At 46.5% G+C, this 12,803-nt stretch overlaps 1 protein-coding gene across 2 annotated transcripts in view; it reads left to right on the top strand.

Annotated features, from left to right (window-relative positions):
* Window positions 1-12,803, top strand: part of Abcc4 (ATP binding cassette subfamily C member 4 (PEL blood group)) — a 204,686-nt gene that overhangs the window by 123,505 nt on the left and 68,378 nt on the right. For both annotated transcript variants that reach the window (XM_075949138.1, XM_075949139.1), the window contains exon 20: window positions 12,480-12,559. In XM_075949138.1, the coding sequence (XP_075805253.1) occupies window positions 12,480-12,559 (80 nt within the window). The remainder of the gene's footprint in view (window positions 1-12,479; window positions 12,560-12,803) is intronic.

The raw sequence follows: 12,803 nt of genomic DNA, 5'->3' as shown, positions 1-12,803 counted from the left end.
CCAAGTATTTGACCACTAAATAGTCCCCAGTGTAGAGTTCCGCTCTGACAGACTCCTATTTGACTGTGATTAATTGGCATCGAGTTGTTATTTAATTACCTCTGCAGAAATCTAAGAACAGTTTGTGTTCTGATTAAGCTGTCTGATGTGATAATATACATCAGAGCTGGGAAGGTCAGCTCAGAAGATACCTGGCCACGAAGAAAGCCAACTTCTGCTACGTGAAACTCAACAAAAGGTCCCCAAAGTATTCAAAGCTCAGAATCACAGATGTAGCTTTTCCTTAGAAGTGTTTGACAGTGAGAATTTACATCGTAAGTCTGTTAAGCTGATGTTGAAATTTGTGTGAAGTTATCATTTGGCCCGTGTTAAACACCTTAGGCGAGAAGTCATTGAGCCTGTCCTCTTCTCCAGTTCAAACACTTCAGACGTCCGCGGAGAGAAGTCTGCCAGCTGGATGTGTTGAGATGTAAGAGAAAGGGAGAAGAGAAACAGTGGGACTTGGGTGCAGTTCGGGTTTGGGAACAGCTGACCTAGTGAGAGGGGGTGAAGACCACCCTTATGAGTAGGGTTTGGAGTGGTGAGCCCCACACCACCGTAGGGAGACCCTTGAACTTGGAGAACAGGCAAGGTGGAGGAATAGAAAGAGGCAGATGTTAAAAGAAGAAATCATGGCGTCCTGAAGCACACATGATATTTTCAGAGGGTACTGAACATGTCTGATGCTGTGGGACAAGTCAGGAAACATGAGAGCTGGGGAGCAGGGGCTGTTGGTTCTAGAAACCCATGAATTAAGCTCAGCCAGGAGGGCTGAGGTGGGGAGAAGGATATGGGGAGCCTGGAAAAGACCCGGCAGTGAGGAGTAGGTAGTTCAATAGTTTGGAATTCTCTGTAAGAACAAGGATGGTTTGACTCTGAGATACCCTGTGTCCGGAGCTTATGGTACCGTGTCCTGGGTCACAGAGCTTTCCTGGACTTTACAAAGAAGCATGCAGCAGTTGAGAAGGATGTGTTTTATAAACATCGTTTTAAAACAAACCTAACAAAGGTCCACACATTTACATTTAGCCTAGCCTAGCCAGCTTGGGGTAACATCTGTTGGCAGTTCCCAGATCTTCAAATGATTGGTGGAGATGGAAGTCGAGATCAGATCTGGGTGTCGGTTGATCTGTTTCCAGCACACCTTCCTTGTTTTACATAGGGCGGTGGTGGGAGGGGGAGGGGCCCATTGTCTTCAAGTTCTGTCCTGTCCTCACACCAAGCGTTGTACTGTCCTATTTTTGAGCATCGTGCACGCTCAGGTAAGCCTTGGAGTTAGAAAGAGCTGATTTTGCATATCAGACAGCAGTTACCATTCAGGGTGATCTCGTCATCGAGTTGGATGCTGGGCTTTTGTGGAAGCAGAATCCTTTGTTTGCACAAATGCTTTCTCTGGCTGCTGCCATCTTTGTGGGAATCACCGTCCTGAGGCTGCTGGGTGTTTTCAGGCCTTTGTTTTTGTCCCATTAATAATCATTTCCCTGAACTAATTCACGAGCATTTGGCCATGCGTGAGAGCCCAGGGATGCCGGAGAAGGGGGGAAGAACCCCACTTGGACATGTGTGTTCCTGTAGCAGGGGAGATCAAATGGCCATCAGCTTCTTGTTTTAGATTCCTGTGTGGGTCACAGAGGCTCTGTAGCTTTCCATCAGACTTGCCCTATTCCAGAGTTCAAGTCCAGGAAGGTCTTCTAGAGATCTGCTCTCCCTACACCGTGTGTAGGTATATCTTAGAGGTATATCTCTGAAATGCACATGTAAAGAAACATCCTGGCCTGTCTTGCTGACTTCTCCTTAACGCTTAGAAAAACATTTACTGGTTGCTTCAACACCAACTCCCAGGTAACTTTTGAAGTGTTTGTCATCCCCGCAGGGTAGCTCTCAGTCAGACCTCTATCCACAGGCAGTTGGATTTGCTATGGGATGAGGTAGAACTCCAGTCCCTGGACTTAACTCATCAGCTAGGAATTCATTAGACCCTCGTCTGCATCCGCTTGTTTGCTCCTTGTTGACAGAGTCTCCTTACTCACACTAACTTGGTCGTTTAATTTTGAGGTGGACTTATTTTAAATGATTTCCTTCAATTATGGTTGCCCAAGAGAGGGTTCCCGAAACTCTTCTGGCCAGGAGTGATAGTCAAAGGTCTCAGCATCCAACACGGCCACCATTAGCCCATCAGATGGGGGCAGGGCCGCCCACAGCAGGTCTGCTCCTAACCATTCGTGCCAGTGTAATGCCTGCCCAGCCTGGCAGTTCACTGGCTCCCCCTTCACGGGAGGTATTTAATAGAGCTTGCGGAACTGTTCCGTAAAGCTGCAGCCGTTGACAAGAACACACCTTCTGAATACTGGGTGTGAGTCCCGCTTGGCAGCTTCACAATTTGAAGTTAATTGAGTTAAATTTTTCTTCTCAAAGTTGTAGCTGCTTCATCTTTAAGTGGGGACAGTATCTTTGCCGTAGTTCAGAGCTGATGTGTTTGTCCTGTATAACCGTCTCGTTGATGTTCAATGTCGGGTATATGATGATATTTTAGAAACTCAATCTGAGTGAACCCAGATGGCCATAGCGAAGTTTTGCATTGGTTATGCATGGTGAGGCTGCAGTGTGAATTGGCCTGGGCTCCATCACCCAGAGTCAGAGGGCGGAGGCTGCAGTGTGAATTGGCCTGGGCTCCATCACCCAGAGTCAGAGGTGGGAGGCTGCAGTGTGAATTGGCCTGGGCTCCATCACCCAGAGTCAGAGGTGGGAGGCTGCAGTGTGAATTGGCCTGGGCTCCATCACACAGAGCCAAAGGTTGGATTGATCTCTTGGACCATTTTCTGTGGATCCTACCTGACTGTCCCCAACCAGCTCAGAGGTATAGGATGTCTTCTCACTCCAGTTGCCCCAACTCCCCTGGCCATTCCACACTTGCTCCTTATGGACATGGCTTTGAAGAACCTCGAGTAAAAGACACAAATGAGACCCCTTCCCTGCTATGGAAAATTTTTAGCGGAGACCCCTCAGTGCTTTAGCTTCTCCATTTCCGTTCTCAAGTCTGTTGCTGTCTTGACCTAGTGTGGGCCACACATATTCTATCGTCCAGGCAAACACTTATTTGTCTTTGCCCTTTCCTACACCTTAGTCCTGAAAGATCTTTCCCCAGCTGAGAGTCTGCACTTACTGCCAGACTGTCCTCTCCCCTCTTTTCAGATTCTCAAGTCTTCTTCCCTTTGGGGAACCACCTTAGGCCAGGTCAGCCCGGCCCTCTACCTCACCTTCTTTGGTAGTGGTCTTCTGTATCACAGTTTCTGCATCATCACAATGTCTGGTGATACATTGCCCATACCTTCTTGTTTCTGGTGTGTGTGTGTGTGTACACTGCACTATCTGTGGGTCAAGAAAAGATGTATTTTATACAACCAGAACTTGTAACCCCCCTGAAATAGTTTCTGCCAAAGTATTGTAATTTATTTTTTCAGAGCTTTGTCACTGAAAGATTTAGTTAGTGATTTACTAACTCATCGTTTACTGGTTTTAGTAAGCCTGTCCCTTGCAGATGCATGACAGTATGGTCAGGGTTTCTGGTTGCTGGAGCCAGAGTCTCTGCTGAGCTGGTTCTGATGAGGGGACGTGGGCTGAATGGTGTCTGGGACAGGTGACTGCCCTGGAATATAGACTGCGCATGTGCTGGTCCTTGAGGAAGCTGGAAGATGTTGTCATGTGGTGTGTGTTGTGTGTGTGTGTGTGTGCGCGCGTGCATGTTTGTATTCTATCTTTCCTGTGCCTGCAATGCCTACCTCCTCCTCATAGGGTCTACCTTAGCTCACTTTTGGTAAATTAACCGTGCTATGTGTCCTCAGGAAGAAGCTGAAGTTGGTAGCAAGTTCCCAGAGCTGTGTTTGTTGACAAGGGAGAGAGGACTAATTCCTTGGTGGAGCCCAGGCAGCACTGAGACCCTTCCTGAAGAGATGGGTAAAGAAAGAGCAGAGGGTGACCAGAATGGGGGTGCACAGCCAGGGGCATGCCTGCCTCTCAGTCTCCATCTTCCTTCCCCAGTGTTCGGTACTATAATTAAGATGCAAGTTAGGTTATTTTAAATGAAGAGAACTGAGACATACTGGTAACTATGAGAGATCAAGATAAGACAAAATTGCCTTTCACGTTTCATACTGGGAGTTTTTGCACAGGTCTAGAACCTGGTTCAGGAAGTTGGGTGGGGGTAGTCATAGACCAGGTTCAGAGGGCTGTGTTTGGTCTTGCCTTGTTGACTTTAAAATGCTTTGTAAAATAACCATGTGTCTTGAGTGAACCCAGGAAGAGCTATGCAGGTAAGACTTGAGATACTCATGAAAGTAAAGAAAGCAAAGGATATTCAGAGAGAGAACCTGAAAAGTAAACACAGTGATTAAGTCGCTCTATCCTTGGATAAAGGGCCAACAGAAACTGTTGAAGAAAGTTGCCCGAAGTGCAAGGTTTGTCACGCTTCTCTCTGCCACGGTGTGGGAGTTCCGAGAAGACTGGGCGGCCTTGAACATGTGTCCTCCAACGTATACGGTGTGGTCCATTCCTGAAAAGCCCTCTTTAGAATCTATTTCTGTGTGAAAGTCCAATCGTAGGAGAGTCCCTACGAGGTAGAAGACACGCAGTTTGGGGAGAAGACCAAAATGTCTCAAGTGGGATGCGCCTGGCCTCCTCTTCCTCCTCTGTGTCATTCTTCAAAGTCAGGCCTCAGGATTTTCATTCTGTGATTGGAAGTTACTAGCCATGAGGGTCTTCCATGCCCCCTTTCAGCTTTGAGCTCCTCTGATAAAGTGACACCCTACAAATACGCACTACTCCTGAACTTAGGGGTTGGCTCTTGCCATGTCCTCATTCATCCTCCCGATCTGTGATCCTGACCTCTGAGGTAGTGAAAGACGCATTCATCTGTTTATCATTTCCCTTTTGCAGATACGGATTTTGCGTTTTGACTGAGTTTTAATAGGTCCTCTGAAGTCCCGTCATTTCCTGTTGTCAGAGGAGGACGAGGACTAGAGAGCTCTTACCTGTAGCAAATCCTCAGACTGACAGAGTGCAAGTTCCTGTCTCATCCAGTTTATATTACTCTCTAGTGCTGGGATTAAAGGTGTGAGCCGCCACTATCTGGATCTGTTTCTGCATTGAACTCACAGAGATCGGCCTGCCTCAGCCTCCCAGAGTGCTGGGATTAAAGGCGTGCACCACCATCGCCCAGTTTAGGCTGACCACTCTTAAAAGGGCTTTTTCACCTCACATGACCACAGCTGTCTGACTCGACTGGGCTCTGTGCGGTGCAGACTGTTGTCTGTCCAGCCTTGTTTCAACGTGTTAGACAGTGTGCTCTTCAGAGTAGACTCTTAGATGCCACATCTCACCTAGAAGTTGGCTCGTTCACTTATGTTCCTCTTTCTTTAGTCTACTGACAGTTAGCAACAGTCCCATGAGACACCACTTTTACTCAGAAGTACCCAGCCTGAACCTGGCACTTCTGCCTTCCAGTTCTTTCTTCTCTCTGTAGTTATCAATCAAAGGTAAGGTCTCAACTCACGCAGTCCATCTTGATGTGCTAGCAATGGGACCCAGGGCCTCACACATGCCAGGCAAGATGTAGGTACAGATCAGTTCTTCCTATCAGAGAGCTCACCAAACATCTCTGCTCTGACCTCGAGGTCAAAGATGGCATGTTTGGTGGGACTTTGCTCGCTGGTACCTCTAAGACTGTTTCTGTGTGTAAAGAAAGGGGCTCAGAGGGGAAGTACTTAATAAAGTCTGTGTCATGGATGAACCTCAGAAGTGTCAGATTAAGTGGGAAAAAAATGGATACAGTAGACAACGTAGTAAATTGATCTATTTATTTGAAAGGTGCTGTGAAAAAGACTTAAGGAGACCGAAGGTAAATTCATGGTTGTCTGAGGCTGGCGATTGTAAATGCAGGAGACACTGGAGAGAGGTGGTGATGAGGGAATAGAATGTATGAGATGTATTCTGAGTGATTATCACATTATTTAGTATTGCTAGTAAGATACTGAGTTATGAAACATCGACTCAATATTATGGTATATAAAAATAATACCTATGGAAATCTGAGTCTCTTAAGCAGGGATGGGGAGGCTTGGGCAGGGAAGCACCTCTCGCGAAAGCATCAGAGCCTGTGTTAGGATCTCCAAAACCTCCATAAGACACCTGATGGATCACTGGGCCGCTTGGAGCCTGGGAGGAGGGAGAATGTAGGTCTTGCTGTCCATCTAGTCTAGCTGAATTGTTGTGAATTTAGGGGGGAACCTAACTCAGAAAATAAGGTGAAGGCTGAGGTAGACATGGGTACTTCATGGAACCACAAGGAACTTTGGCTCTGGGAGAGAAGCCAGAATTTTAGCTGTGACACTGGTTGCAGATTCTCAGTTTCTAAAGTATAACCCTTCATAAATTTGTATTTTGAAAAGAAGTTGGATGACATCTTCTCTGAAATTTTCTCTTTGCACAAGACAGAAAAGCAGAGCAATGTGGCCGGGGAGGAACTCCTGTATGACAACGTGGAATTTGGGGCGGCCAGCCCATCCCCATTTTCCCTTACTCTGTACTTCCTGTAAAAATCATGCACACTGACCATCCTGCCCCGTGGGTCTAGGGTAGTTCCTAGAGGTAGAATTCGTGGGTCCAAAGGGTTACACTCCCAAAATGGTTTGCTCATATTCCCTTCCCCCGAGTCTGCCTGTGCAGTGTAGTGTGGAACTTTCTTCTCTTTTTCTGTTGGCGTTTATTCATTGTACGGGGTGATGGGTTCGGTGAGAACAATTTCTCTGACACATAGCATGGACGTCAAAGGTGTATTCACTACCCAGCGTCCCCGTCTCTCTCTTCCCCTGCCTCCCCTCTCAGGCTAGTCTTCTTCATGCTCCCAATCCCTCGTCTGCTGTCTTGTCTCATATGTACAGCTTTTTAAGAAAAAACTTTTTTTTTTGAGAAAAAAACTTGTCTGAGTTCATGTAATGTGATAATGTCCAATTGTTCCCATTTTCCAGCAAACTATAATTCCACTCTTCCCTATGCCTGGGTAAAATCCATTTTGTATAATACACCTCATTTGCTTTAATCACACGTGTGAGGATGAACACCTGGGCTGGTTTTATATTTTGCCTTTTGTGAGTAGTGAGGCCATAAACATGGGCGCGCAGGTATCAGGTGTGTTGAGTAAGAGTCCTCTGGGTTTATTCCTTGGGGCAGTGTGTTGGGCCCAATGGTAATCTGTTTGGGTTGTGTGAGGCACCTTCCTACTGATCCTCCTAGTAGCCAAATCAGTTTATGTTCCTGCCAGCCATGGATAAAGGTTATGATCTTCCCAGCATCCTTTGCCAGCACTTTCTCCTAATGATAACCATCTGTCTAGAATCTATTATATTGTTGTATTGGCCCTGTATTATTACTTCCTGTGTATGTGTATACTTCATGTGTGTGTACACATGTATGCCCAAGTGTTACATATGTGTGTGGAGGCCAGAGGTCAATGTTGTTTGTTGTTGTTGTTATTGTTGTCATTATTGACAGGATCTTTTGCTGAACTTGACGTGATTAATTTAGCTAGCCTGGCAGGTCAGTGAGCCCATAGATTCTCTTGTCTCTGCTCCCCAGCACTGATGCTGTTGAGCTTGTATTTTATGAGCGCTGGGGACCTAGGGCTCCTGCTCACATCCTCATGCTCCTGTGGAAAGCACTTTACTGCAAAAACCCTCTCCTACTTCCAAGGTAATTAGGGTTTTCTTTTCTTTTTAGTTATTTATATATTCTAGGTATTACTCCTCCGTCCAAACATACTTTCGAGTAGTGGTTCTCATCCTTCCTACTGCTGCAACCCTTTAATACAGTCCCTTATGTTGTGGTGACCCCAACCATAAAATTATTTCATTGCTATTTCGTAATTATAATTTTGCTACTGTTATGAATCATAATGTAAACACCTGATAGGTGCCCCCCAAAGGGGTTGTGACCCACAGGGTTGAGAACAGTCACTTTAGGGAAAGACAGTCTGGAAAGGCTGGACGGCCACGTGTGAAACTTTGAAGATTAAAGTCCCCAAAACTAATAGAGGAAAGACATGGAAAGACCCAGACTCTGAGAGCAACGGCACTGGCTCAGGAGATAACCCAGAACTAACAGACAGGAGTGCACAGCGCTAAGTGTTGCACAGTAAAGGAGACAGTCCACCAAGGAAGAAAACTGCTGCTGCAGGGTTGTTTTTAATGCATATGGAGCATGCTCTCTGGCCTCAGCAATCCTGGGCATGGTGACTGTGCAGAACGGGGGGCTGGGGTTCCACTTCACACAGAGGTGTGCAAGCAGTCCCTGGGGGTTGGGTTTGAATCCTGCACACTGGCATCAAGTGTGGCCGTCCGACTGTGTGCAGAGACAGTGGCCGAGGTAGGACCTGGTCAGTGAGGGAACCTGTAGCGTCACCGTCACCAGGTTTCTTGTGAGAAGCCTGAGAAGGCTGTGATTAAGTGTACAGAGGGCTGTCATGTCAGGAGAAAGTGGTTCTGAGGACCGAGTGTACAGCAATAGCATTCAGGTGTTCCCAGAGGGCCAGACTCCGTGTAACATAAGCAGGCTGCTTCTAGCAGAAGAGTTTGAAGAGGGACTGGATTCTCCTGGGAAGCTCAGTCCCCTCCGCTCATTTCCCCTGACACATTCCAGCGGGGACCACATGTCATTGCCATGAAGAGGCATGGCAGAGTGTGGAGGGGACTCAGAAGGGTTTGATTTGGAGGCCTCTGACTGTGAGGCCTTGAACTTAACATCACAGCCCTGATTTCCTTGTCTGCTACAAGGCTGAAGACTCTGCAAACACTGTTCGTTCTCTTCCGTGCTTTCTGCAGGCGAGTTGCAGACCCTCTTGTCTTGCGTTATTGGTTCACATTGGTGACTAAGCATACAGGCTATGGGGATCTTTGGCCTGGAGTTGTTGTGCTGACTGTGTCGTGAGGCCTTTTCTCAGTGGTCTGCCTTCCTCTTGTGTCTTCTGTTGTTAGCTCCCCTCCGCTAGCTCAGACCTGAAGTTCCTTGAGTCTAGTAATATGGTTTTGGTGGCGTGGTCATCTCTAGTGAGCCATCTCGTTGTTAAAGTGTATTTTGAATACCACTTTTGACATTTGTTAAAGCTAATCATACATCTGGTATGTCTGAATCTTACCTGTGTTCGCAAAGTGTAACCACCCCCCTACTTTTTTTCATGTATCTAATGATTTGGGTTTGGTTTGGTTTGTGTGTCTTTGTGTGTGGTGTGTATGTGGGGGTGGAGGTATACAATGGGGCTAGAACAAGACCTCTGGTGTCTGCCTGCATCACTCTGCAGTATCGCCTTCAGACAGAGTCTCTCTTTGAACCGAAGCAGTTTACCCTAGGCTGGCTAGCCAGCAAGCTTTTATATCCTACATGTCTCCTCTCCTGGGACACGTGCAGCCAAACCTGGCTTTCTACCTGGGTGCCAGGGATTCCAGTTCAGGTCCCTGCAGTCACTGAACAAATGCTCTTACCTATGGAGCTATAATTTTTTTTCTTTCAGTCTTATTTCTTTGCAAAGTTAAAAACTAGTCCTCAGAACCCATAGGGATATCCAGGGGGAATCTGCCTATCTAATCGTAGTGTTTTCTCAGATGGACCTGATTTGGACTGAATCTTCCCTCTCCAAGCCTGCTCCAGGGAGCAGAAGACAGGGCATTCCTGGGATCCTCAGACATTCAGACTCCGCCCCAGCTATTGCAGCAGAATCCGCATTTTAACAGTGGTACTTCCTCTTTGGGCAGAATGCTCAGAATCTGGCTAAAAGTCAGTGTTCCACCTCTTTGTTTGCTTTCCAGTACTTGTTAAAAAGCGCCTGGCATCATGACAGGATTCTCTCACACTCATGGGGCCATTTAATCCTCAGGAAAAGTCACTAAAGAAGGTGTTATTAAAACTAAGAAGACATGTCACTGGGCCTGCCAAAGATGTCAATGAAGTGACATTTTCTAGAGCCTGTGTATCCCAAGTCGGAATGTTGAGGCCTGCTTGTCTTTGACGTGCACACCCTGTGCTTCCGGGTAGAACCAGGTGCTCTGGACGGATTGCAGAGGCAATGAATGCTCCGTCCCAGTGCTGGCAAAAGTACACCCAGGGCCTCATGTCACATCTGTACAGTGGCCTACCAAAGCATCAACCAGAAAATAGCTCAGGGAGTTGCTTGCCACAATATAAACTCTTAATAGTCTACCTGTCTGTCCATCCATCCAAACAGCATCCATCCATTCATCTATCCAAACATCATCCATCCATCTATCCAAACATCATCCATCCATCCATCCGTCTATCCAAATATCATCCATCCACCCGTCTATCCAAACATCACCCATCCCTCCGTCTATCCAAACATCATCCATCCAAATATCATCCACCCGTCTATCCAAACATCATCCATCCATCTATCCAAACATCACCCATCCCTCCGTCTATCCAAACATCACCCATCCACCCGTCTATCCAAACATCACCCATCCCTCCGTCTATCCAAACATCATCCATCCATCTATCCAAACATCACCCATCCCTCCGTCTATCCAAACATCATCCATCCATCCACCCGTCTATCCAAACATCATCCATCCATCCACCCGTCTATCCAAACATCATCCATCCCTCCGTCTATCCAAACATCATCCATCCCTCCATCTATCCAAACATCACCCATCCCTCCGTCTATCCAAACATCACCCATCCACCCGTCTATCCAAACATCACCCATCCACCCGTCTATCCAAACATCATCCATCCCTCCATCTATCCAAACATCACCCATCCACCCGTCTATCCAAACATCATCCATCCATTCACCCGTCTATCCAAACATCACCCATCCCTCCGTCTATCCAAACATCACCCATCCCTCCGTCTATCCAAACATCACCCATCCCTCCGTCTATCCAAACATCATCCATCCATCCACCCGTCTATCCAAACATCATCCATCCATCCACCCGTCTATCCAAACATCATCCATCCCTCCGTCTATCCAAACATCATCCATCCCTCCATCTATCCAAACATCACCCATCCCTCCGTCTATCCAAACATCACCCATCCCTCCGTCTATCCAAACATCACCCATCCCTCCGTCTATCCAAACATCACCCATCCCTCCGTCTATCTAAACATCATCCATCCATCCACCCGTCTATCCAAACATCATCCATCCATCCACCCGTCTATCCAAACATCATCCATCCCTCCGTCTATCCAAACATCATCCATCCCTCCATCTATCCAAACATCACCCATCCCTCCGTCTATCCAAACATCATCCATCCATCCACCCGTCTATCCAAACATCATCCATCCCTCCATCTATCCAAACATCACCCATCCCTCCGTCTATCCAAACATCATCCATCCATCCACCCGTCTATCCAAACATCATCCATCCCTCCACCCGTCTATCCAAACATCATCCATCCATCCACCCGTCTATCCAAACATCATCCATCCCTCCATCTATCCAAACATCATCTATCCATCCACCCACCACCCATCAGTGTGTACTTCTCTTTTTTAAAACCATATTATTCAAAATAATAGATGCTTACTAGAAACCAGTTTTGACTGATGCCCTCTGAAGCCTGTACCATATACTATTTTCTTGGGTTCTTCTCCACAGGAAGTGCAGTGGATGGTAGAAACTGATCTTTAATTGTGGAGTATTGTTCTGTTTCCCTGCCTGACTTGCCTTTTGTCTCCTTGGATGTCCAAGCCTACAGCTGTCCCCTTGACACCTGAAAGAGTGATTCTGGTGGTGTGCTCACGATGACCCTGGTAGTGTGCTCACGATGACCCTGGTAGTGTGCTCACGACTCTGGTAGTGCACTTATGATGCTTCCTCTCACTGGGAAGCATTTCAAGTTTTCCTGGCATATGAGATCTAGGGAACCGTCTCCTAGGGCATAAAACACTAAATGTTACAATTAACATTTAGGAAAATTAATTCTCATGATTAAATAAAAACTAATATAGCAATTGGAATTTATGCATTTCCGTGTTTGTCATTTTTTTCTTTTATCTACCTACTTTGTACTTGGATTGACCTAAAAATAAAGGAGCATTCTAAACCGTACCAAGCCAATACTGTCACAGGTTTTTCCATTTCTGTGTGAGTGTGTATGTGTATATACATATAGATGTATTTTTTTTAATGGAGGGCCATGTTGTGCTTCTGAGTCCAGCCCCACTTGGTGGCACTTTGTTTCTCTTTAGATATTATCCCATATTCTTCTTTGCCACTGACATTGGCTTATTCCATATGAATGCCTGATAGATTAAATACATATGCATTTAAATATTGTTTTGATTTGTTTGCAAGTTGTTTCTCTGAAAGGGTCTATCTGGGGAGATGTGTGATTTCTCATGTACTGTGCTTGCAGGAAGAATTTTAAATCGTTTCTCCAAAGACATCGGACATATGGATGACTTGCTCCCCCTGACGTTTCTCGACTTCATCCAGGTATGTAAAATCATGTCGTGTTTTCAAACACAGAACTGAAGGCCCTGGTTCTTCTTTTCCAGGGCCTTTCTGTGAGGGGAGGAGGGTGGCAGCGGGGCTGTGGGGCCGGAGGTGTGTAATGTTCCCTTAGAAAAGGCCGTGTTTGTAGAAGAAAGGCGCGGTTATGATTCGGAGGCTAGCTTAGCGTGAGTAATGTGTGTGTAGGTGTGGCTGTGCATGCGTGTCAGGGTTGGTTCATGGCAGC

The sequence above is a fragment of the Microtus pennsylvanicus genome, chromosome 15, assembly GCF_037038515.1.
Source record: "Microtus pennsylvanicus isolate mMicPen1 chromosome 15, mMicPen1.hap1, whole genome shotgun sequence".
Taxonomy (NCBI): domain Eukaryota; kingdom Metazoa; phylum Chordata; class Mammalia; order Rodentia; family Cricetidae; genus Microtus; species Microtus pennsylvanicus.
The sequence above is the reverse complement of the archived record's forward strand: the minus strand, read 5'-3'. Positions and strand labels throughout refer to the sequence as shown.